Source organism: Musca domestica, unplaced genomic scaffold (genome assembly GCF_030504385.1).
Source record: "Musca domestica strain aabys unplaced genomic scaffold, Musca_domestica.polishedcontigs.V.1.1 102, whole genome shotgun sequence".
Lineage (NCBI taxonomy): Eukaryota > Metazoa > Arthropoda > Insecta > Diptera > Muscidae > Musca > Musca domestica.
The window spans coordinates 1,096,527-1,119,925 of record NW_026712117.1 but is presented as its reverse complement, the minus strand read 5'-3'; the positions used below and the strand labels follow the sequence as shown (position 1 = coordinate 1,119,925).

The 23,399-nt window shown below is 35.7% G+C and overlaps 1 protein-coding gene across 2 annotated transcripts in view; it reads right to left on the bottom strand.

Annotated features, from left to right (window-relative positions):
• LOC101900331 (glucose dehydrogenase [FAD, quinone]) overlaps window positions 1-23,399 on the bottom strand; it is a 119,150-nt gene that overhangs the window by 27,259 nt on the left and 68,492 nt on the right. For both annotated transcript variants that reach the window (XM_059127972.1, XM_059127975.1), the window contains exons 4-5: window positions 2,662-2,916; window positions 2,401-2,521 (exon numbers count right to left, since the gene is read on the bottom strand). In XM_059127972.1, the coding sequence (XP_058983955.1) occupies window positions 2,401-2,521; window positions 2,662-2,823 (283 nt within the window). In that variant the 5' untranslated portion in view covers window positions 2,824-2,916. The remainder of the gene's footprint in view (window positions 1-2,400; window positions 2,522-2,661; window positions 2,917-23,399) is intronic.

Sequence of the window (23,399 nt, the reverse complement as noted above, 5' to 3'; positions counted from 1 at the left end):
TAGGGCTAGCAATTCAAAAAGTATGATTCGATTTTGCCGACGGATATATACCCTTAGCCATTGTTCGATTATTTAAATATATTTTGACTTATGTTATGATTATTTAATTGTTGACCTTCTATGGAAGGATCCGAAGGAAATATCTCAGGTTTCTGGTTGAGAGATATATTTTGATGTAGCAAGTTGTAAAGGATCGTTGACTGGTTTCGCAAGTTATGACAGATTCCAAACATTAACCCTTTGCTGGAAGGTACCAGAAGAAATGGTCCGATCTCTACCATTGTTATAACACACCTTGTGTTAGTAGAAATATTGAGATGTGCAAAGTCTGAATGGAAGTGGATGTTAATTTCGCGTTTTATGAGTTTCATGGATATTCGAAATTTTTGACCCTTTGTGAGGAGGGCTCCAGAAGGAGTGGACCGATATATTCAATCTTCACACCACATCTTGGGTTAATAAAAATATTGACCATCGGACACTTGCATCATATTTTATAAGAGTTATAGTTATTCAAAATGTTGACCCTTTGTGGGGAGGTAATTGATGGAGTGGAGATATATAGTTAATATTGTCCTTTTTTGCACCTGACCTACCACTGATACAAATATTAGGATTTGCAAAGTTTGAGTAAAATAGGATAACCCTTCCTCTTTCTGGGCAGTAAAATATTTTTTGAAAATGTCGACCTTTTGTGGGGGAGATACCAGGAGGAGTGGACCGATAGTGCCCATCTCCGAGCTCGATCTAAGTTTGACAACAATATTACGATGTACCAACTTTGGATCAAATCGTATAATCCCTTCAAGAGTCAGCAAGACAGACGGACGGACGAACGGACGGACATCGTTAGATCGACTCCAAATGTCCTGAAACGGATTTGGTCCAAAGACACCTGGGGTCTAAAACCGTTATTTCGACTTGGCACGTTTTGGCCGTATTAAATGATACATATACCCTCTGTAGCCATATGGCTGAGGGTATAAAAATCCACATTTGTAGATATGTGTATTTTCTGAAAATTCCATGTTTGTAGCTCTGTGGGTCCTCTTGAAAATATTCTTGAAAAAACTCACATCTGTAGCTCTGCGATCCTTGTTAAAAATCCACATTTGTAGCACTGTAGGACCTTGTAAAAAGATTATCAAAAAATCCACGTTTGTAGCTCTGTAGCCGATAGAAAATAGTCTTAAAAATCTACCCTTATAGCTCTGTGGGTCCTTGTAAAAATCACAAAAAACACATTTGTTGCTCTGTAGGTCCATGTAAAAGTCGTCTTAAAAAGCCACGTTTGTAGCTCTGGAGGTGCCATTAAATAGTCCTAAAAGGTCCACCCTTTTATCTCTGTGAGTCCTACAAAAATAGTCTTAAAAAGTCCACCCTTGTAGTCCTGTGGATTCTTGTAAAAACTCACCAAAACATACATTTGTAGCTCTATAGGTCCATGTAAAAATAGTCTTAAAAAGTCCCCATTGTAGCTCTGTGGGTCCTTATAAAAATCTTCTCAAAGAATCACGTTTGTAGCTCTCTGGGTCCTACAAAAATAATATTAAAAAGTCCATCCTTGTGGCTCTGTGGGTCTTTATAAAAATGTTCTCAAAGGATCACATTTGTATCTCTGTGAGTCCTACAAAAATAGTCTTAAAAAGTCCACCCTTGTAGTTCTGTGGGTTCTTGTAAAAACTCACAAAAAACACACATTAATAGCTCTAAAGATCCATGAATAATTTGTCTTTATACACCCTTATAGCTCTGTGGGTCCTTATAAAAATCTTCTCAAAGAATCACGTTAGTAGCTCTCTGGGTTCTTATAAGAATATCCATAAAAATCCCAACCTTGCACCTCTGTGGGTCCTTGTAAAAATAGTCTCAAAAATCCAAGTTTGTAGCTCGAAAGGTCCTAGAAAAATAGTCATATAGCCACGTTAGTAGCTTTTTGACTCTTTTAAACATTCATAAAAAATCCACGTTGTATTCTCCTGGTCCTAAAATCTCTCATTTTGCTACATCTGCGGGTCCTTTAATAAGGTGTTCCAAAAAAATAACATTAGAAACTAAGTTCTTTTTTCCAATAAAAAATCTTATAAGTCGACGAATATCACTGTTCCAATGCGTCAGAGGTGCATGCCTCTTTGGCATGTTTGTTTTTGCTTTTGTTGTTGCAAAAAAATCCGACTCGCATGTTTTTCATGTGGTAACACATAAATTTGTAGAAAAAAATCTGATAGCAGTAGCAGTAACAACAAAAAACAGAAAAAACCGTCATGTTGCATAGTTTGTTTTTGCTTTTGGTCTGGTCTGATCATTAGCGGCATATTCGGAAAATACCCACTGCTTGTGAATCAAAACAGAAGTGGGGGAAAAGCAAAAAAGAAAAAAAAAGAAGCACACACTACTTACCGGCTTCAATTAACAGCACCTTCCATTGGGCCACTTCGGATAGACGTGAGGCAACCACAGAGCCGGCTGAGCCGCCACCAATCACAACAAAATCATATTCATAATCGGGTTCGGAACGAAACTGCGAGGGAAGGTAGGAAAATGAAAATTGTGTGAAATAGAGGTATAAAATTTTACGGCAGGTGGGAAGGGGGTGTTATGGGAGTAACCCCATGCGAAAGGTTTTGCTTTGTGTCTTTATTGTTTTATTCCATAACTTACCCTTGAACTAGCCCGACCACAAGGATCCTCAAGATCACACTGCGACCGCACAAACACCTCCAACAGACCCATAAACAACATAAAAGCACTGCCACCGCATGTTGCCGCCAATGTCGGTCCGGTCGGCACCCCCACCAAACAATCACAAGAGTTGGTGGACATGTTATTCAGCGTCGAATAGCTTTCGATTTTAATTACAAAAGTCAGTCAGCAGAATTGTTGCTATTTTAAGTTTGTCGATTTTGAGGTTAACACCTGTAATGAAAATAAAAAACATAAACGTATTATAAAAAAATATGCAAGACATAAATAAAACGTGATAACGGTTTAGCCAGGGTTAGAGATATAAACGTGGATATTTTAAGAGAATTTTGTGGGTGAGAGAAGTATGTTTTAGGAAGAGATTTCCAGGGACCTACAAAGCTCTTAATTTGGATTTTTTTCTGAATTATCTTAATAAAGAAAACACAGAGCTGCAAAAAGTGTGTTTTTACATAATCTATGAAGGACATTCGGGGCTACAAACATGAATTTTTAGAATATAAATTCGAGTATTACCATAGCATTGAACGTGGATTTTTAAGAAAATATAGGCCTGGAAAGTTACAGACGTTGATTTTTTTGACATTTTGAAGGGTACACAGTGCCGAAACCGTGGAGTCATTAAAATATGTTTACAAGGACCTACAGAGCTACAAACGCGGAGTTTTAGAGATATTTCGAATTTTATATGAATATTTCCTTAAGGACTAATAAAACTGGTGACATAAGTTTCTATAAGGAACGTTAAAGCAACCGACATGATATACTTATTAAAAAAAAACTGACCCCTTGTGGGGGAGGCACCAGAAGGAGTAGTCCGACATTTTTTTTCTTCACAGCTGGCTTTGTGTTGATAGAAATATTGGAATGTGTGAGATTGGGAGATAATTTGATATTTATTTTATTTATGAGAGATATAATTATTCAAAACTTTGGCCCTCAGTGGGGGAGGTACCAGAAGGAGAGGGCCAATATATCCTACTCTCACACCAGATCTTGTGTTAATAAACATATTGGGATGTGTGAAATTTAATAACAATAAGATGACAATCTTATTTCACATTATATAAGAGTTATAAATACAGGGTGAGATGGAAAAACTGCAACCAACATCAGACTGCTGTCATTTCGAAGACACTCTTCCGACAGCGGTTAAAATTATTTCAGTGACAGCTCATCAGCAGAAATGGTTCGAAAAGTAAAGAAGCGACTTGATCGAAACCCACGTCGCAGTGGCCGAAAAATGACTCGCGAACTGAACATATCGCAATATTCCATTCGGTAAATGTTGAAAAATGAGCTCGGGATACAGTCATTGAAATTCCAAAAAGTGCCAGAACAGAACACACCAACAAAAAGAAAATAGGCTCAAAAGAGCTAAAGAGTTGCTTCGTGGTGAACTGCCGAATTTGGGTTTCTCCGATGAGAAACATTCGTTGTCCAGTAGTTTGTAAACAATCAGAATAAATGCCGAATATTATCGCGAAAATATTCTGGAAGGTTTATTGAAGCCTTGGGCACGCAATCATTTTGGCCGCAGACCATGGACATTCCAACAGGACTCAGCACCATAGCATTCAGCACTTACACCGCAACAGAAAGAAAATTGACTCAAAAGAGCTAAAGAGTTGCTTCGCTTGGACTAAAGTGGTGAACTGCCGAATGATTTCTCCGATGAGAAAACATTCGTTGTCCAGCAGTTTTTAAACAAACAAAATGATCGTGTTTACTTGCCAAAGAGTTCAGCTGAAAATGTGCACCTTCGGTTGGCCACCAGAACTCAAGCGCCGGCCATGGTTATGATGTGGGCGGCGATAACAGCCGATGGTCGCTCTACGCTCGTAAACATTTTGGCCGCAGACCATGGACATTCCAACAGGCTTCAGCACCATCGCACTCAGCAGGCGCCATCCAAGAATGGTTACAAAATGAGGTTCCTCGTTTCATTTCCAGCGCACAATGGCCACCAAAATCTTCGGATACCAATCCGTTGGGCTATTGTGTCTTTAGTATTTTTTTGGAAAGCACGGTTGGCATTAAAAAATACCAAAGTGTCAATCAACTCAATTTGGATGATCCTTTCTTGTTGTTTTACGAAAATTCTGAAACCGTTACCGTTATCCTTTGTAGTCCTATGACTGAGAGCATAAAAAAACGCATTTTTTGACTAATGTTACTCTTTGAGAGATCAGCATAAAATTCTATGTCGATTTATGCACGGCCATCTCTCCGTCTATGAAAATTTGTCTAATTTTCGAATGGAATGGAGTAGAATGATAAAAAGTGTATTCCATAGTGGACCTTGATTTGGTGTAGCCTCCATATAACGCTACCGCCTGGCTTAAGGAACTTTTGGGGGCTTAGTCTTATTTTTCCACGTTTCGGTATGTTAAAAAATTTGGCCTCATTTTAGAATAGAAATTTTTAAAAATTTGGTAGTTGAATTCTGTAGTGGTAAAATTCGGTGGAAAATTTTGTTTCCTTTTTAAAATGTTTACATTAGAAGGCCAATTTTTAGCTACTTGCTTTTTCCCCTACATAGTTTTGAAATGAAAGTTCGATTATCGGCACTTGAAGACATATTTTTAAAAGTCATACTTTCTCAATGGTGGAAGGTAAAAGCAAGGATCCTCAAAGCTCCTAACGAAATTTTTGAATGAACGGAGTTATTAAAAATATATATATTTTTAGGGCCAACTTGGTTCGAAATCGCCTTTTTAATGAAATATTTTAGGGGACACATGAGTCCTAGCGTTACTTTTTCAGGAATATTTGCCAAGCATCAACCAATTTTAAAGCAAACATCTGATCAAATTCCCCCTCGTGTCTTAAGTCTTTTGTATTTATTCTGCATATATTATTTTCTTGCTACCGGTCAATCATCGTCCAATCATTAGTTTTTTCTTGTAACACACAACAATATGATCACATGTCCATGCTTTAACATATCCATAATTTTACCGGATTTGTATAAGCCAATCTTTAGTGAAATGAAACACGTTTATCGCAGAAATGTCGTAACACTTTCAAGAAAAAAAACTTCTGTTGAGTGCTGCTCTCCAAGGCTTAGATTAGATAGTTTGAGTGGAAATTGTAATTTGTGACCTGCATTTTAACTCATGTGGTTTTGAATGTATGCGTCAATACTTTTGATATGTGATACGTCAACTAATCATTTAATCATGATTATTTAAGTGCAACAAATGTTTTTTAATATCCTTAGACATACGTTGTCACAGGGTATAATTCATTTGATACGTTGTCACAGGGTATAATTCATTTGATAATTTAGAGATGAGATGGGCACTCCTTCGGCTACCTTCCCCACAAAGAGTCGACATTTTTAATAATTTTTAATTGTCATAAAATACGAACGTATTTCCCATTTATCTTCAAAAATCACACATTGCCATATATGTACAAACATAAGATCTAGTGCAGGGATGGGATGTGTAGGTCCAATATGTACGGTAGATCACCCCCTAAACATAAATGGTCAAATGCTGAGGATATCTATCTGTCGGAAGAGCTATTTTGGTGAGAAGAAAAACGCAACATCAGCAGAAATGGTTCGAAAAGTAAAGAAGCGACTTGATCGAAACCCACATCGCAGTCGCCGAATAATGGATCGTGAGCTTAAAATATCGTTTTATTCCATTCGGAAAATATTGAAAAATGAGCGCAAGAACTTACACTGAAACAGAAACAGAAAGAAAATAGGCTAAAAAGAGCTAAAGAGTTGCTTCGCTTGGCCGAAAGTGGTGAACTGCCGAATTTGGGTTTCTCCGATCGGAAAACATTCGTTGTCCAACAGTTTGTAAACAAACAAAATGATCGTGTTTACTTGCTAAAGAGGTCAGCTGGAAATGGACGCATTCGGTTGGCCACCAGAACTGAAGCGCCGGCCATGGCGATGGTGTGGGCCGCCATAATAGCCGATGGTCGATCAGAATAAATGTCGAATACTAAATATTCTGGAAGGTGTATTAAAGCCTTGGGCACGCAAACATTTTGGCCGCAGACCTTGGATATTCCGACAGGATTCAGCACCATCGCATTCAGCACGCGCAACCCAAGAATGGTTACAAAATGAGGTTCCTTGCTCCATTTCTAGCGCACAACGGCCACCAAAATTTCCGGATACTAATCCGTTTGACTACTTTGTCTGGAGTGTTTTGGAAAGTTGGAACTAAAAAATACCAAAGTGTCGATCAGCTCAAGCAAGCGCTTCGCCGGGAATGGACCAAAATACCGCAGAGCAATATTCGGGCCGCGTGTGACGATTTCATTGGCCGTTTGAAGGCCATAATTCGTGCCAAAGGTGACCAATTCGAACAAATCTAAACTTATTCTAAAATTTGATGTTATTTCCGACATTTTTGCACTCATTCAATAAAATTTAGAAATTATGGCGTTTGATTTTGTTGCAATTTTCATTTTATCTCACACTGTATTTCTGGGCTGTATCTGATATCTGTTACCAAAGATCAGTGCTGTGGAATGCATATTATACATGTAAGGAACATAGAACCGCGCATCGGAGGAAACATATATATGGGAGCTATAGCTATATCTGAACCGATTTTTACCAAATTTTATAGCACTTGCTTTTAGGCTGAATTCCGTTGGAAGTGCCAAAATTCAAGTAATTTGGATTGATTTTGGCAATTTGGTGCACAAAAAACCTGACATCGGATAAAGATATATATGAGAGTTATATCTAAATTTGAGCCGATTCTCATCAATTTAAATAGGTTTCTTCCTTGGGCCAAACAAATATTACTTGGAAAATTTCCTCTCCAATCGGATAATATAGGCGACCCGCATTTTTTTCACAAAAATAAATGGACAGACGGACTAATATGTATAAATCGTCTCAAAAAGTGATTTTATAAAGATCGTCAGTAGTAACTATGGGTCGATCACGCTTCCTTCTCCATGTTACAAACCAATGCACAAAGATATAATACCCTTACCACTATGTGGTCGGAACAAATCTAAAATGTTAGTGTGGATTTTTCGCTGACAAAGTATCTGGCGCTTGTTAGTTTTAAATATTTTGTAAAACGTAAAAGGTTTTCATCAAACACTATCTTCCACCACATCCGTATCGCGTCGTCTCCCAATTATTGTAATTCCATAAATAAAATAAAAGGAAATCCCATATAAATTAAACAAAAAAAAAATGAAACATCACGAAATCATCATCAATACAAATTACCCGATAACAACAATAATTTTGAGATTATTTGGAAACAATTAACAATTGTTATGACAATTTAAGTAGCCATCGATTTGACAGATGATCATGTCTCGGTTCGACATGCTCGCTTTCAAGATGAGGTGGTAAGAAAATAATAACAAAAAAAAAAAAAAAAAAAAAAAAAAAACAAAAAAATAAAAAAGCTGTAAGTTCGGCCGAGCCGAACTTTGAATACCCTCCACGATTTGGAACGAATTTGGCAATTTTCAAAAAAAAAAATCCGTTAAAAATTCAGTTAAAAACATAAAAAATACTGGATGTAGCCGTATATTAGTGTCTATACGACGACTTGGACCTGCATAGGCGACTTTTGTCACAAGTTATTACAGTAAAATGCGAAACTTGAAAAAAATCTGTTTATAATGTAGCTAAAATCATAAAAATACCGAATTTAGGGAGGTACCATGGGGGTTATAAAACGTAGACCTGCACAGACAATTTTCTGGTATAGGCTGTAGTATCCATTACGAACTTCAAATGCGAAATTGGGCTATATGAAGACGTGGACCTGCACAGACAATTTTCTGTAATAGGCTGTAGTATCCATTACGAACTTCAAATGCGAAATTTGAAACAATTCCGGTAAATAATGTCGCTAAAATCATCAAAATACCGAATATCGGGGGTTCCGTTACATTGGAGCTATACGAAGACGTGGACCTGCACAGACAATTTTCTGTCACAGGCTGTAGTATCCATTACGAACTTCAAATGCGAAATTTGAAAGAATTCCGGTGAATAATGTCGCTAAAATCATCAAAATATTGCATATCGGGAGGTACCGTTATATGGGGGCTATACGAAGACGTGGACCTCTACAGACAATTTTTTGTCATAGGCTGTAGTATCCATTACGAACTTCAAATGCGAAATTTGAAACAATCCCGGTAAATAATGTCGCTAAAATCATCAAAATGCCGAATTTCGGGAGGTACCGTTTAATGGGGGCTATACGAAGGCGTGAACCTACATGGCTCAATTTCTGTTTTATGCTGTAGTATCTATTACGAACTTCAAATGCGAAATTTGAAACAATTCCGGCAAAGAATGTCGCTAAAATCATCAAAATATTGCATATCGGGAGGTACCGATATATGGGGGCTATACGAAGATGTGGACCTGCATAGACAATCTCCTGTCATAGGCTGTAGCATCCATTACCAACTTCAACTACCAAATTTGAAAAAATCCGGTGAATAATGTCGCTAAAATCATCAAAATACCGAATATCGGGGGTACCGTTATATGGGGGCTATACGAAGACTTGGACCTACATGGCCCATTTTCTGTCTTAGAATGAAGTATCTATTACGAACTTCAAATACCAATTTTGAAATAATTTCGGTAAATAATGTCGCTAAAATCATCAAAATACCGAATATCGGGGGTACCCTTATATGGGTGCTATACGAAGATGTGGACCTACATGGCCCATTTTCTGTCTTAAGCCGTTGTATCTATTACGAACTTTAAATACCAATTTTGAAACAATTCCGATAAATAATGTCGCTAAAATCATCAAAATTCCACATATTGGGGCGTACCGTTATATGGGGGCTATACGAATACGTGGGCCTACATGGCCCATTTTCTGTTTTATGCTGTAGTATCTATTACGAACTTCAAATACCAAAATTTGAAACAATTCCGGTAAATAATGTCGCTAAAATCATCAAAATACAGAATATCGGGAGGTACCGTTATATGGGGGCTATACCAAAACGTGGACCTACATGGCCCATTTTTAATACCAAAAGTCCTGCAGACATAATACACATTTGAGTAAAATTTTATCAATCTACATCAATTCGTTCGGAAGCTAGAGTGATTTCCATAGACGGACAGACGGACAGACGGATGGACGGATAGACGGACGGACGGACATTGCTAAATCGACATAGAATTTTATGCTGATCAAGAATATATCTATACTTTGTGGGGTATAAAATGTATATTTCGAGGTGTTACAAACGGAATGACAAACTTAATATACCCTCCATACTATGGTGGAGGGCATAATAATAAATGAAATAAGAAATCATTGTATTCCAATAAATTTTAACAACCATTAATTAGGGGAGAGAAGGAAAAAAAAAAAACAGAAAAAGTCCCCCCATAATGGTAACTGCAGTTATAAAAAAAAAAAAACAAAACTAACAACAACTACAGAAAAGTTACTTTACCTAGACCTCTAAATAAAAATTGCATTAGGCAATCAAATAATAAACATTTTAACCAACAAACAAAAAACGATTGAACAAATAAACCAACAAACAACAAAAAATCACTAGATAAATAATAACAACAATAAAACTTATTAATGATAATGAAATGCAATAATTTGTAAGCCAGTGGTGTGTGTGTGTGCTCGTTAGTGTGTCGGCTAGTGTCTGTGGGTATTATTGGCTACGGCGTGTTAATAACGTTAGCACTTCCAAAATAACAATGGAAAAAAATATATAAATTATTTTATAAATTAGCCAAAAAGCCAATAATAATTTGTAACAACGCCAACAACAACAGCAGCAACAATGGCACCAAACACAAAATTGGTCTAATATTATTTGAAATTCCGTTAATCTTCATCATTACCTTTTGGTGTTTTTGTCGGCGATTGGGAGTTCATTTTTCAAACACGCAAAGCTTTATTTATTTATTTATTTTTTTTTTTTGAGGGCAATCATTTTTTAATGCCAGCATTTGCTGCGGCTATTGTTGTTTTCTTTTATCAATGAAAAAAAAAAAGACGAAATAATAGAAAAATGCCTGCGAAAAATGGGTTATTTTGCGGCATGCATTTTTTGCTGGGGTGTCAATGAACGAATTTCTCTTTGTGTCAGTGTATTTTTTTTCGAATATATGATTTGTTGTTGTTATTATTTGTAATATATTTATGAAGAGGATTTGTATTTCCTGATTTTCGGTTCAGTTCGGGGTTTTTGGGGCCAAAGTTATTTAACAGGCAATTGAATGAGTTTTGCTTTCGATTACTTTCAATTGTGGCTAAGTGAAGATGTTCGTGTCTTAAGTCTTTTGTTTGCTTAATAACAGGCCCGTCATTGTTTGTTACGCAAAAATTGGTGGCAATTTGTTTAAAATAAATATTGAGATGGGGTGATGGAGTTGCCAGCACCAAAAGAAGGGTGATATTAATATTTGGGATGGAGCAGCAGCAATATAAATAGGGCTAAAATGTCACCCTGGAAGAGATATTTTTCTGAAGGTCTATCTAGAAATATTTGCAAGAGCTATCAAGGCACCTTCGCATAAGAATTTTAAGAATATTTGCCATTTAGAGCTATTTATACCCTACACCACATAGTGGTGTGGGTATTATGTCTTTGTGCATTTGTTTGTAACATGGAGTAGGAAACGAGATACATAGACACATTTCCAAACAATATTTTTTTGGCCTAAGGACGAAACCTATTGAATTTGGTTATAATCGGATCAGATTTAGATATAGCTCCCATACATATATTTCATCCGATTTTGGGTTAAAGTTTCTCTTATTCGTACTATGTACTCCATAGACCCCAGAAATACTTCTGCCCAATTTTATAAGATCGGTTCAGTTTTGGATATAGCTCCCATATATATCTTTGTCCAATTTTACATTTCTTTGTGTATGAAATGGTTAATATCAGCCCGAATGGAGCAGATTATTTCATATACGACCTAATTCAGCTCAGAAGCTAGTACTTAAAATTTAGGGAAAATCGGTTCAGATGTAGCTGTAGCTCACATATTTATGTTTCTTCTGATCTGGTGTTTAAGTCCCTCACATTCGTAATATGCACTTCCCAACAACACAGAGAAATAAGTGCCTAAAATTTGGTAAAGATCGGTTCAGATAGCTCCCGTATATATCTTTATCTGATATTAGGTTTATTGTGCACCAAATTTCTAATATCAGCCCAAATGGACTGAATTTTGGCCCTTCCGACGGAATTTAGCCCAGAAGCAAGTACTTCAAATTTTGGTGAAAATCGGTTCAGATATACGCATAGCTCCGATCTATATGTTTCATCCGATTTGGTGTTTAAGTCCCTCACATGCGAAATGTGTATTCGAGAACAATGATATTTGATACCGAACATCAGAATCAGCTTGAAAATACCTCTGCCAAATGTTATCGACATCGGTTAAGATTTTTATATAGCATCTTCATCCGATTTTAAGGTTACTGTCCACCATATATGTAATATCAGCCCAAATTGAATAGATTTTTATACCTTGAAAAGGAGGGTATATTAACTTTGTCATTCCGTTTGTAGCATCTCTAAATATTCGTCGTAGACCCCATATAATATATATATACTTATGATCAGGATAAAATTCTAAGTTGATTTAACGATGTCCGTCTGTCTGTCTGTTGAAATCACTTCAAATCAGCTTCAAAATTTAGCAGAAGAATTTGTATTGTGTTTAGGATGGTTGGTATTGAAAATGAGATATATCGGTCCCCGTTTTGATATAGCTGCCATATAACGGTACCTCCCGATAATCGGTATTTTGATGATTTTCTCCACATTTTTTTCACCGATTTATTTAAAATTTGATATTTGTAGGTCATAATGGGCTCTAGCTCTGGTGACGAAAAATTGTATGCATAGGTCCACGATTTTGAATAGCCCCCATATAACGGTACTTCCCAATATTCGGTATTTTGATCATTTTTGCCAAATTTTTCCACGAATTTGTCTACAAATTGGTATTTGTGGTTCGTGATGGGTTCTAGCTTCTATGGCGGAACATAGTGTATATAGGTCCACGTTTTGATATAGCCCCTTATAACGGTACCTCCCGACATTCAACGTTTTGATGATTTTTGCCCCATTTTCAACAGATTTGTCCAAAAATTGGTATTTGTAGTTTGTAATGGGGTTTGTATGTATAGGTCCACGTTTACGTATAGCCCCCACATAATGGTACCTTCCGATATTCAGTATTTTGATGATTTTTGCCACATTTTTTCACGAATTTGTCAAAAATTGGTATTTGAAGTTCATAGTGGGATCTAGTTCCGGTGGAAGAACATTTAATATTTAGGTCCACGTGGTTCGAAAAGTAAAGAAGCGACTTGATCGAAACCCGCGTTGCAGTGGCCGAAAAATGGCTCGTGAGCTGAACATATCGCAATATTCCATTCGGCAAATATTAAAAATGAGCTGGGGTAAAGCCATTAAAATTCCAAAAAGTGCAAGAACCTACACCGAAACAGAAAGAAAAGAGCTAAATACTTGCTTCGCTTGGCCGAAAGTGGTGAACTGTCGAATTTGGTTTTCTCCGATGAGAAAACATTCGTTGTCCAGCAGTTTGTAAACAAACAAGCTGATCGTAGTTACTTGCCAAAGAGGTCAGCTGAAAATGTGCACAGAACACAAGCGCCGGCCATGGTGATGGCGTGGGCCGCCATAACAGCCGATGGTCAATCTCCGCTCGTATTAATCGACCTAGGCATCAGAATAAATGCCGAATATTATCGCGAAAATATTCACGCAAACATTTTGGCCGCCGACCTTGGACATTCCAACAGGACTCAGCACCATCGAACTGAGCACGCGCCACCCATGAATGGTTACAAAATGAAGTTTCTCGCTTCATTTCCAGCGCACAATGGCCACCAAAATCTTCGGATACCAATCCTATTGTGTCTGTAGTATTTTGGAAAGCAAGGTTGGCACTAAAAATACCAAAGTGTCGATCACCTGAAGCAAGCGCTTCCCCGGAAAATTCAGTCAGCGTGTGACGGTTTCATTGGACGTTTGAAGGCCATAATTCGTGCCAAATGTGACCAATTCGAACAAATCTAAAGTTATTCTAAAATTTGATGCTATTTTCCACATTTTTTGCTTTCATTCAAAAAATTTTTAAAAAATGTAAAAATTTGACTTTGTGGCAGTTTCTTTATTTTGTCCTGTATATTTTCAATCGATTTCGGGTTAATTGTGCACCAAATGGCCAATATAAGTCCAAATTACCTGAATTTTGGCACATCCAACCAAATTGAGTCTAGAAGCAAGTACATCAAAATCTGTTCAGATATAGCTATAGCTTCCATAGATATGTTTCATCCAATTTGGTGTTTAAGTCTCTCATATTCGTAATATGCATTCGACAACAATGATATTTGGTGCCGGATATCTTATGGAGTTCGGAAGTATTTGCCAAATTTTATCGAGATCGGCTAAAATTTGGATATAGCTCCCAGACATATCCTTCATCTGATTTCAGGTTTGTTGTACCATTATTTGATACATATTTTTTTTTTTTAATAATCCTTCCCGAAGTGATATCATGCACTCTATAGCAATGTTATTTAGTATAAATGATTATAATGTCTAGGTCAAGTTTAGTGAAAATCGATTCAGAATTGGATATGCCTCCCATATATTAGTTCCCTCTAAAACCAAACTGTAACTTCTCTAAAGCCAAAGGTTGATGGAAGTATGATCTACTTCAAATAAATTATTTCGTCATGGGAGCTCTACTAAATATGCATAGTGGTGTAGGATATCATATAGTCGGACCCGCCTGACTTTTGATTTTTCCTTACACTATATACCTAAAATATGAGAAATGGAAGATACTTGTTCCCTCTATTCAGGTTACTTTGCTATGAAAACTTTCAAAGCGCCGATACACGTGTCTTTTTTTTTAGCCCTGCTTTCATAATCTTCTGTATTTTCTTCGGAATTATATTATTTTCACAGTGTTTTATTTGGCTGTATGTTTGTGCTATATACTATATCTCCTATCAAATATTATTATCATGGAGCCCATATTACTGTTTTGGGGAATTTAAAATGTCAAATAAATTCGAAAAGAATATAAATAATAGCTATTACTATATCTAAACCGATTTTCATCAAATTCCATAAATTTATTTTCTAGGCTGATTTCGGTCATATGTGCCAAAACCTACTACCAACCTACTTTGGTCCTTATGTTACTGGCTCCCACCAAACCAATGGAATATTGTAAAGCTTCACTACCTTCGCAAATGTTGTAAAAAATTCTCATCCACAATGTCACTTCTTAACGATTTTCAATTTCAGGATTTCCCATAATATGTGAATGTTCTCAGACCAACATAAATTTTCCACTTCACACTTTATTTAACACCCCATGGCGTCAACTAATTTGATATGCAGATAAAGTACTTGAATGCCTACCGCACTACCTTGTATTTAACATAATTATCTTATGTTCCTCACCTTCCTCATCATCCTGACCGACATCATCATTATTATCTTCCTCATTGCTGAACAATGTTCGCTGTTAATAATTTTTCTTCTAAGTTTTAATTAAAATGTTTTTTTTCTTATATTTTTCTATCGTCAGTATTTGTTTCTAGCTTGACTTGGTGGGTTGGTACATTGTTGTTGTTGCTATTTTTATCACGGTGTGTTTAAAGGTCATGTGAATTTCACAGACAGAATGTCTTTATTAAAAGCAATAATAAATAACAACAGCAAAAATGGTAATGAAAACAACAACAACAACAGTAACTTCTGCTGCTACGCAATCCATGAAGTACGAGATTTCATCTGCAACGTCTCTCGTCTCATCTCGTGCTGAAGAAGTACAACCAGAAGTACCCAACCAAAAACGCTATGCAATCGGCATTGCTGTTAGCGTCTAAACATGGCTATGTTAGTTATGACGTTAAGGTTATTTTGAATTTTCCGCCTTCTGGCCAAGCTGCAGGGCAAGTAACAACACAAAGAGAGAGAGAAACTGAAAAAATACACATAAAGATATCTCAATTTATGACCCTTTTGCAGATTGCCTAAAGGTATAAGAAATCACCTACTGTTTGTTTTTCGCCATGTGATTCACAACATTTGCATATTTAGGAAAGGGGGTAGTTTAATAAGTTTTGGGCGAAATTACTTTGGGAGAAAATGGACCTTCATAGATAATTTTCTCATAAGCCATTACAATATTCAAATGCGAAACTTAAAAAAATCGGTGAATAATGTAGCTAATACCGAATATCGCGATTTACCGTAATATGGGGCTATACGAAGACGTGGACCTGCACAGACAACTTTCTCACATAGGCTGTAGTATTCATTACGAACTTCAAATGTGAAATTTGAAACAATTCTTTTATGTCGCTAAAATCATCAAAATACCGAATATCGGGAGGTACCGTTATATGGGGGCTATATGAAGACGTGGACCTGCACAGAAAATGTTCTGTCATTGGCTGTAGTTTCTATTTTGAACTTTAAATACCTAATTAATTCCGGTGAATAATGCCGCTAAAACCATCAAAATACCGAATACCGGGAGGTACCGTTATATGGGGGCCATACGAAGACGTGGACCTACATGGCCCATTTTCAATACCGAAAATGCCGAATATTATCGCGAAAATTTGTATTCTGAAGGGTGTATTAAAGCCTTGGGTACGCAAACATTTTGGCGGCAGACCTTGGACATTCCAACAGGACTCAGCACCATCGCACTCAGCACGCGCCATCCAAGAATGTTTACAAAATGAGGTTCCTCGCTTCATTTCCAGAGCACAATGACCATCAAAATCTCCGGATTCCAATCCGTTGGACTATTGCGTCTGTAGTGGTTTGGAAAGCAAGGTTGGCACCAAAAAATACCAAAGTGTCGATCAACTCAAGCAAGCGCTTCGCCGGGAATGGGCCACAATTCGAACCAATTGACCAATTCGAACCAATCTAAACTAATTCTAAAATTTGATTCTATTTCCGACATTGTTTGCTTTCATTCAGTAAAATTAAAAAAAAATTAAAATTATGACGTTTGACTTTATTGCAGTTATTTTAGCACACCCTGTATATAGGAGCTATAGCTATATCAGAACCTATTTTCATCAAAATTTTAAGTACGGATGTGCCAAAATTCAGGTCATTTGTACTGATATTAGCCATCCGGTGCCCAATAAACATGATATGAATGGGAGCTATATCCAAATCTGAACTGATCTTGATAAAATTTGGCAGAGGTATTTCTGGGCTGTATCTGATATCTGGTAAAAAGTATCATTGTTGTGGAGTGCATATTACGCATGTGAGGGACCTTAAACCCCAAATCGGATGAAGCATATATATGGGAGCTATAGCTATATCTGAACTGATTTTCACAAAATTTGATCTACTTGCTTCTAGACTGAATTCGGTCGGATGTGCCGAAATTCAGGTCATTTGCACTGATATTGGTCATTTGGTGCACAATTAACCCGAAATCGGTTGAAGATATATGTGGGAACTATATCCAAATCTGAACCGATCTTAATAAAACCAATTCGGATGAAACCGATTTTCACCAATCTCACCATTTGATCTACTTGCTTCTAGACTGAATTCGGTTGAATGTGCCAAAATCCAGGTAATTTGGGCTAATTAGTCATTTAGTGCCAAATTAACCAGAAAAGGGTTAGTCGTTGGGCCGAACAAATATTGTTTGGAAATTTTTATCTCAATCGGATAACAAGGCAACCTGCATTTTGTTCACAAAAATACTTAGACAGACGGACGGCCTGACATGCATAAATCGACTCAGAAAGTGATTCTATGAAGATCCTCAAAAGTAACTATAGGTCTATCTCGCTTCCTTCTCCATGTTACTAAGAAATGCAAAAAGACATAATTCCCTTACCTCTATGTGGTGTAGGACATAAGAACAAATGTACAAATGGTATGGAAATAGCACTTATTTTATCATATCATCTTTCAATATCAAAATAGATCGAACAACAATAAGAGGTTACATTTGTTAACAAAATTTACGCATTTTGTACAAAATTGTATTGTATAGTACCAAAAAAAAAAAAAATGAATGAATAAATAGAAAAAAGTAGGACCAGCAATAAAAGATTACATTTGGTAGCAAAATTTTCACATATTTCGAATTGCGTCCAAAAATGGTACTAATTAAAATAAAAACCTGTTCGTTGTACTTTTAACAGTTAAAAAGTAAACTGATTCGGAAGTCGTTTCATAGGTCAATTTACCTTTAGCAGACAAAATTATAAAATGTAAGAAAATGGCACTCCTTTTAGTACCAAAAAAGTACAAGTGTTACTAAAAATAGCTCGAACTATAACAGACTTATAATACCAAAGTTATAAAAATCGAAACATTGAAACGAATTCATTTTTAGGTACACAAATTGTACCCTTCTTGCAAACATTTAAGATTTCTTCCTTATTGCTACTAAAAAAGCTACGAACATTTCGAAAGTGTAAAAATGCACAAGTTATCGAAAATATAATTCACTCCCATATGGTATTTTTAGACGTACGTTGACCTTAAGTCAAATTATTAATCCAACCGCCATTGAGAAGTTTCATCTTTGTTCCGCCAATTTATTTTCATGTATTTTTTCGCGTCCCTAACATTTTGACATTTCTTCATGTTTGTTTTATTATTCATATCGTCTCGTTCATTACTTGGTTTTTCTGAAACCACCGCCACCCAAAAAGGTTGTTATTAACTGTCGATTCATGGCAATTTTTTTAATTGCTATTCTTTTTCACATTGTTTCTCATTTTACATTATCATCAAAATCTTCATTTATTTATATTTGTTTTTAATAAAAAATCTTTAAGCAAGTCACAAATGAAAAGGTCGCAGGTTAAATGCAAGAATTTAGTTTGTTAATTAAACAGTTATTTTCTCACAACGTCAAACAAACGTTTACGCGTTGTAATTTGATACATCCTCAATTGGTCTCTCTCTCTCCCTCCCTCTTCACAAAAATCTCTTTTTATCTCTCTCATAAAGAGAATAATTTGAATTTTGGCTGTCGTTATTGTTATTGCTGTTTTCGGTTTTATTTTAAATAAAAATTATTTGCTGTAATTCATGCGAAACATTGTACATCTTTGTTTCTTGTTATTGTTGTAAGAAATGTATGTGTGTTTGTGTGTGAGTATATTTTTAATAGCTTTGATTTTTCGAATGACCCTGCTTCGACGTTTGTGTCTTAAGTCTTTTGTTTATTCAGATAATTTTCTAATTCTTTTGTTGTCGATTGCCATTCAGATAAAGTATTGAAGGTCGTTGTCATCGTATTGTCATAGGTCAGGAAAGCTTTTTATTAAAAATTAAAATAGCAAAAAAATCTGCTATTGTCCAACATTTCCCAGAATGTTTTTTGGAATATATTATATTTTGGGAAAATATGTCTTTTCCTCTTTCATTTTGAACATAACCTTGGGCAAGAATTGAAAAATTGTGCTACATCTATTGAAAATTTTTCAAGAATGAATTAATTTTCATCTTTATTCTCACGGTATCATAATCTTCAAATTATGATCGAAATTTAGGTTAGATTTACTATATTGATCATATAGTCAATCTGACCTAAATTTTGACCATAATGTGAAAAATGTGGATATCGTGAGAATTTTTCAAACCCAATAAAAACGTTTAACAACTTTATACCATTGGAGGTTCTGATGATTTTAGCGACATTTTTTATCGAAACTATTTCAAATTTGGTATTTGAATTTCGTAATGAATACTACAGCCTATGACAGAAAATTGTCTGTCCATGTCCACGTCTTCGTGTAGCCCTCACATAACGGTACCTCCCTATATTCGGTATTTTGATGATTTTAGCGACATTATTTACCGGAATTATTTATTTATTATTATTATTAAATTTTGTACTTGAAGTTCGTAAGGGATACTAAAGCCTATGCCAGAAAACTGTCTGTGCAGGTTCAAGTTTTATAACCCCCATTTTTCAAGTTTCGCATTTTAATATTGTAAGAGTTGGTGACAAAAGTTGCCTATGCAGGTCCACGTCGTCTTATAGACCCTAACATACGGCTACATTCGGTATTTTTAAGACTTTAACAGAATTTTTAACGGATTAATTTTTTTGAAAATTGGCAAATTCGCTCCAAATTATGGAGGGTATTCAAAGTTTAGTCCGGTCAAACTTGCATATTTTTTTATTTTTTTTGTTTGGATAAAAATAAAATCTTGAAATTTTTGTATGCGAATCAAGGTTAAAAAGTAAGTTCGATATATTGCGATTTAGGAAATGTGTACTAAGTGCGCGAACTGCGCGAAAATAGTAATAAATTTGAAACATTTTGGTTGGGGTGAAAAGTTAAAGCTGGCATTCTGAAATTTTGTATTGGGATTCCTGTTGGTGGTAGGTTTGCGATAAACACATATGGAGGTGGTTTTGGAAATATGTACTATAATTGCATGTAGAAGTACTGAATGGTACTTTTGGAATGAGAGTCGCTGGTGGAGTGCAGGATAGCTTTACCAAACGGTTTTATTTTTTTTTTTTTGGAAATTCGAACTTTAAGGTTATGTGAACGGATAGAGCTATAAACTTGACATTTTTGTATGAGAATCTAGGTTGGAAAGTAAGTGTGCGAACTGTACTAAATTAGGAACAATTTGGTGTAGGGTGAAGCTGAAATTTTGAAAATTTTTATTGGAGTCACTGTTGGTGGTAGGTTTGTGATAAAGAGGTGATCTTCTAAATGTGTACTACAAGTGAACGTAAAGTACTAAATAGTACTCTATTTGCTAAAATTTCGTATTGGGTGAACAGATAGTGCTTGAAATCTGAAATTTGGTATTAGGGTCGCTGTTGATGTGTTGCCTGAACATATGGAAATGTTTTCGAAAATGTATACCATAATTGTACGAAAAGTAATAAATTGTACCAAATTTGGTATTAGATGAAGGGAAAAAGATCAAATTGTGAAATTTAACATTTAAATAACCGTTGGTATCAGAGATTGAGATTTGGAGGTGAGTTTGGAAATGTGTACCGTAAGTGCACGAAAAGTACTAAATAGTACTTTATTTGGTACTGAGTCAGCAGACAAAGCTTGAATTGTGAAATTTGCTATTAGGGTCGCTGTTTATTTGTAGCTTGGACATGTGGAGGTCGTTTCAGAAATGTGGTGCTAAATTTGGTATTGGATGAAGGGATAGAGATACTATTCTGAAATTGGGTATTTGCATTACTGATGGCATCTGTGCTGAAGATTTGATGGTGGGTTTGGGAACGCGTCCCATATTTGTTCGAAAATTACTAAATAGTACAATTTATGATACAATTTGGCATTGGGTTAAAAGATATTGCTTGAAATCTGAAATTTGGTATTATGTTCGCTGTTCATGTTAAGCTTGGATAGACAGAGGTGGGGTCTGAAATGTGTACTACACTTGTACGAAAAGTACTGAATGGTACTATATTTGGTACAATTTGGTATTGGGTGAACAGATAGTGCTCGAAATCTGAAATTTTGTATTAGAGTACTAAGTGGTACTTAATTGGGTTTTGGGTGAAGGGATAGGGCTGAAATTTCGAAATTTGATATAAATTTACCTGTTGGCGTCTGTTGTTAAAATATGGAGGTGGTATTGGAAATGTGTACTATAATTGTTCGAAAAGTAATAAATGGTATTAAATTTGGTATTGGGTGAAGGGATACAGCTGGAATTCCTAAATTCAATCTGGAATTGAGATATGGAGGTGGGTTTCGGAAATGTGTACTATAAAAGTACAAATTCTGAAATTGGATAGCTAGATTACTGATGGTATTTGTGTTTGACATTTGGCGGTGGTTTGGATGAGTCCTATATTTGTACAGAAAGTACTAAATGGTACTTTATTTAAGAGATGTAAATTGTTTTTATTAAATTTGCGTATTATGTGAATGTATAGAGCTGGAATCCCGAATTTTGAAATTGTGGTCTGTGTAGGTATCTGTAGGATGTTTTGCAAATGCATGCTGTATTTGTACCTAAAGTACAAGGAATAGAGCTGAGATCTTTACATTTGATATAGATGTCACCATTGGTGCCCGTATTTGAGAGGAGGAACTAGTTTTGAATATGTGTAGTATAATTATACTAAATGGTACTAAATTTGGTAATAGTGAAAATTGAAGAAATGCAATTCTGAATTTTATTATTTTTCAGTTTGAGTGATTGTATAGAGCTGGAATTTTCGTACTATAATTGTTCCAAAAGTACTAAATGGTACTTATTTTGAATCACGGTTGGTATCCAGGATGGAGAGATGTAGATTGTTTTGGAAATGCGTACGAAATGTTACTAATTTTGACACATAGAGGTGGTTTCGGAAATGTGTACTGCAGTTGTACGGAAAGTATTGAATGGTACTATATTTGCTATTGGATGAAGAAATAGAGATAAAATTGTGAAAATTTGTATTTAAATTAATTTGTTTTTTGAGGTTGAGATTTGGTGGTGAGTTTCGAAATGTGTCCTATGTTTGTACTTTGGTATTGAGTGAATGAATGGAGCTGAAATCCTGAAATTTGTTATAGATGTCACTGTTGGTGGCTGTTGTTAAGATATGGAGTTGGTATTGGAAATTTGTACTATACTGGTTCGAATAGTACTAAATTTGGTATTGGGTGAAGTAATAGAGGTGAAATCCTGAAATTTGATATAGATGTCACTATTGGCGTCTGTGGTAAGAAATGGAGGTGGTATTGTAACTGTATACTATAATTGTACAAAATGTTCTGAATGGTACTAAATTTGGTAATGGGGAAAAGGATAGGGCTGGAATCCTCAAATTTGATATTTAAGTCTCTGTTGGTATCTGGAATTAAGATATGAAGGTGGTTGTAGAAACACGAACTTTAATTGTTCGAAACAAAACTAAGTGGTACTCAATTGGGTATTGGGTGAAGAAATAGAGCCGGAATTCCGAAGTTTGATATGAATGTCGCTGTTGGTGTCTGTTGTTGAGGGACGGACCTTGTTTTGGATATGCGTACTATAATTGTACTAAATTTGGTAATGGGGGAAAATTTGAGAGCTGAAATCCTGAAATTTTATATTAAGGTCTCTGTCGGAATCTTGGATTGAGCTATGGAACGGGTTTGCAAATAGGTATTAAAATTATATGAAAAGTTCTAAATGTTACTAAATTGAGTGTTAGGTGAAGGGATACAGCGGCAATCCCGAAATTTGATATTGAGGTCTATGTTGGTATTTGCGTTTGAGATATGGAGGTGATTGCGCAAATAAGTACTGAAATTATACGAAAAGTATTAGAACTATAATTTTGGTTCACTGTTGGTATCTAGGATGGAGAGATGGAGATTGTTTAGGATATGTGTACTAAATGTTACTAAATTTGGTATTGGGTGAAGGGATGAAGCTGAAATCCCGAAATTTCATATTGAGGTCACGGTTTGTTTCTAGGGTTTTTCATATGGAGACGTTGAAAAAGTTTTGTAAAGAAAAATTGGATGGGGGTCCATTGTGAAATGGTTTTACTAATATCTTCCTAGGCAAACTTCAAAATGAAAGATTTTGGAGGCTGTTTGATGTTAAAGGTAAACATTTTTCCAAAAAAGAAAAAGAAAAATTTGAAAATATGTAACATTTTGGAAGTCAGAAAATTTACTAAAATGTATGAAGTT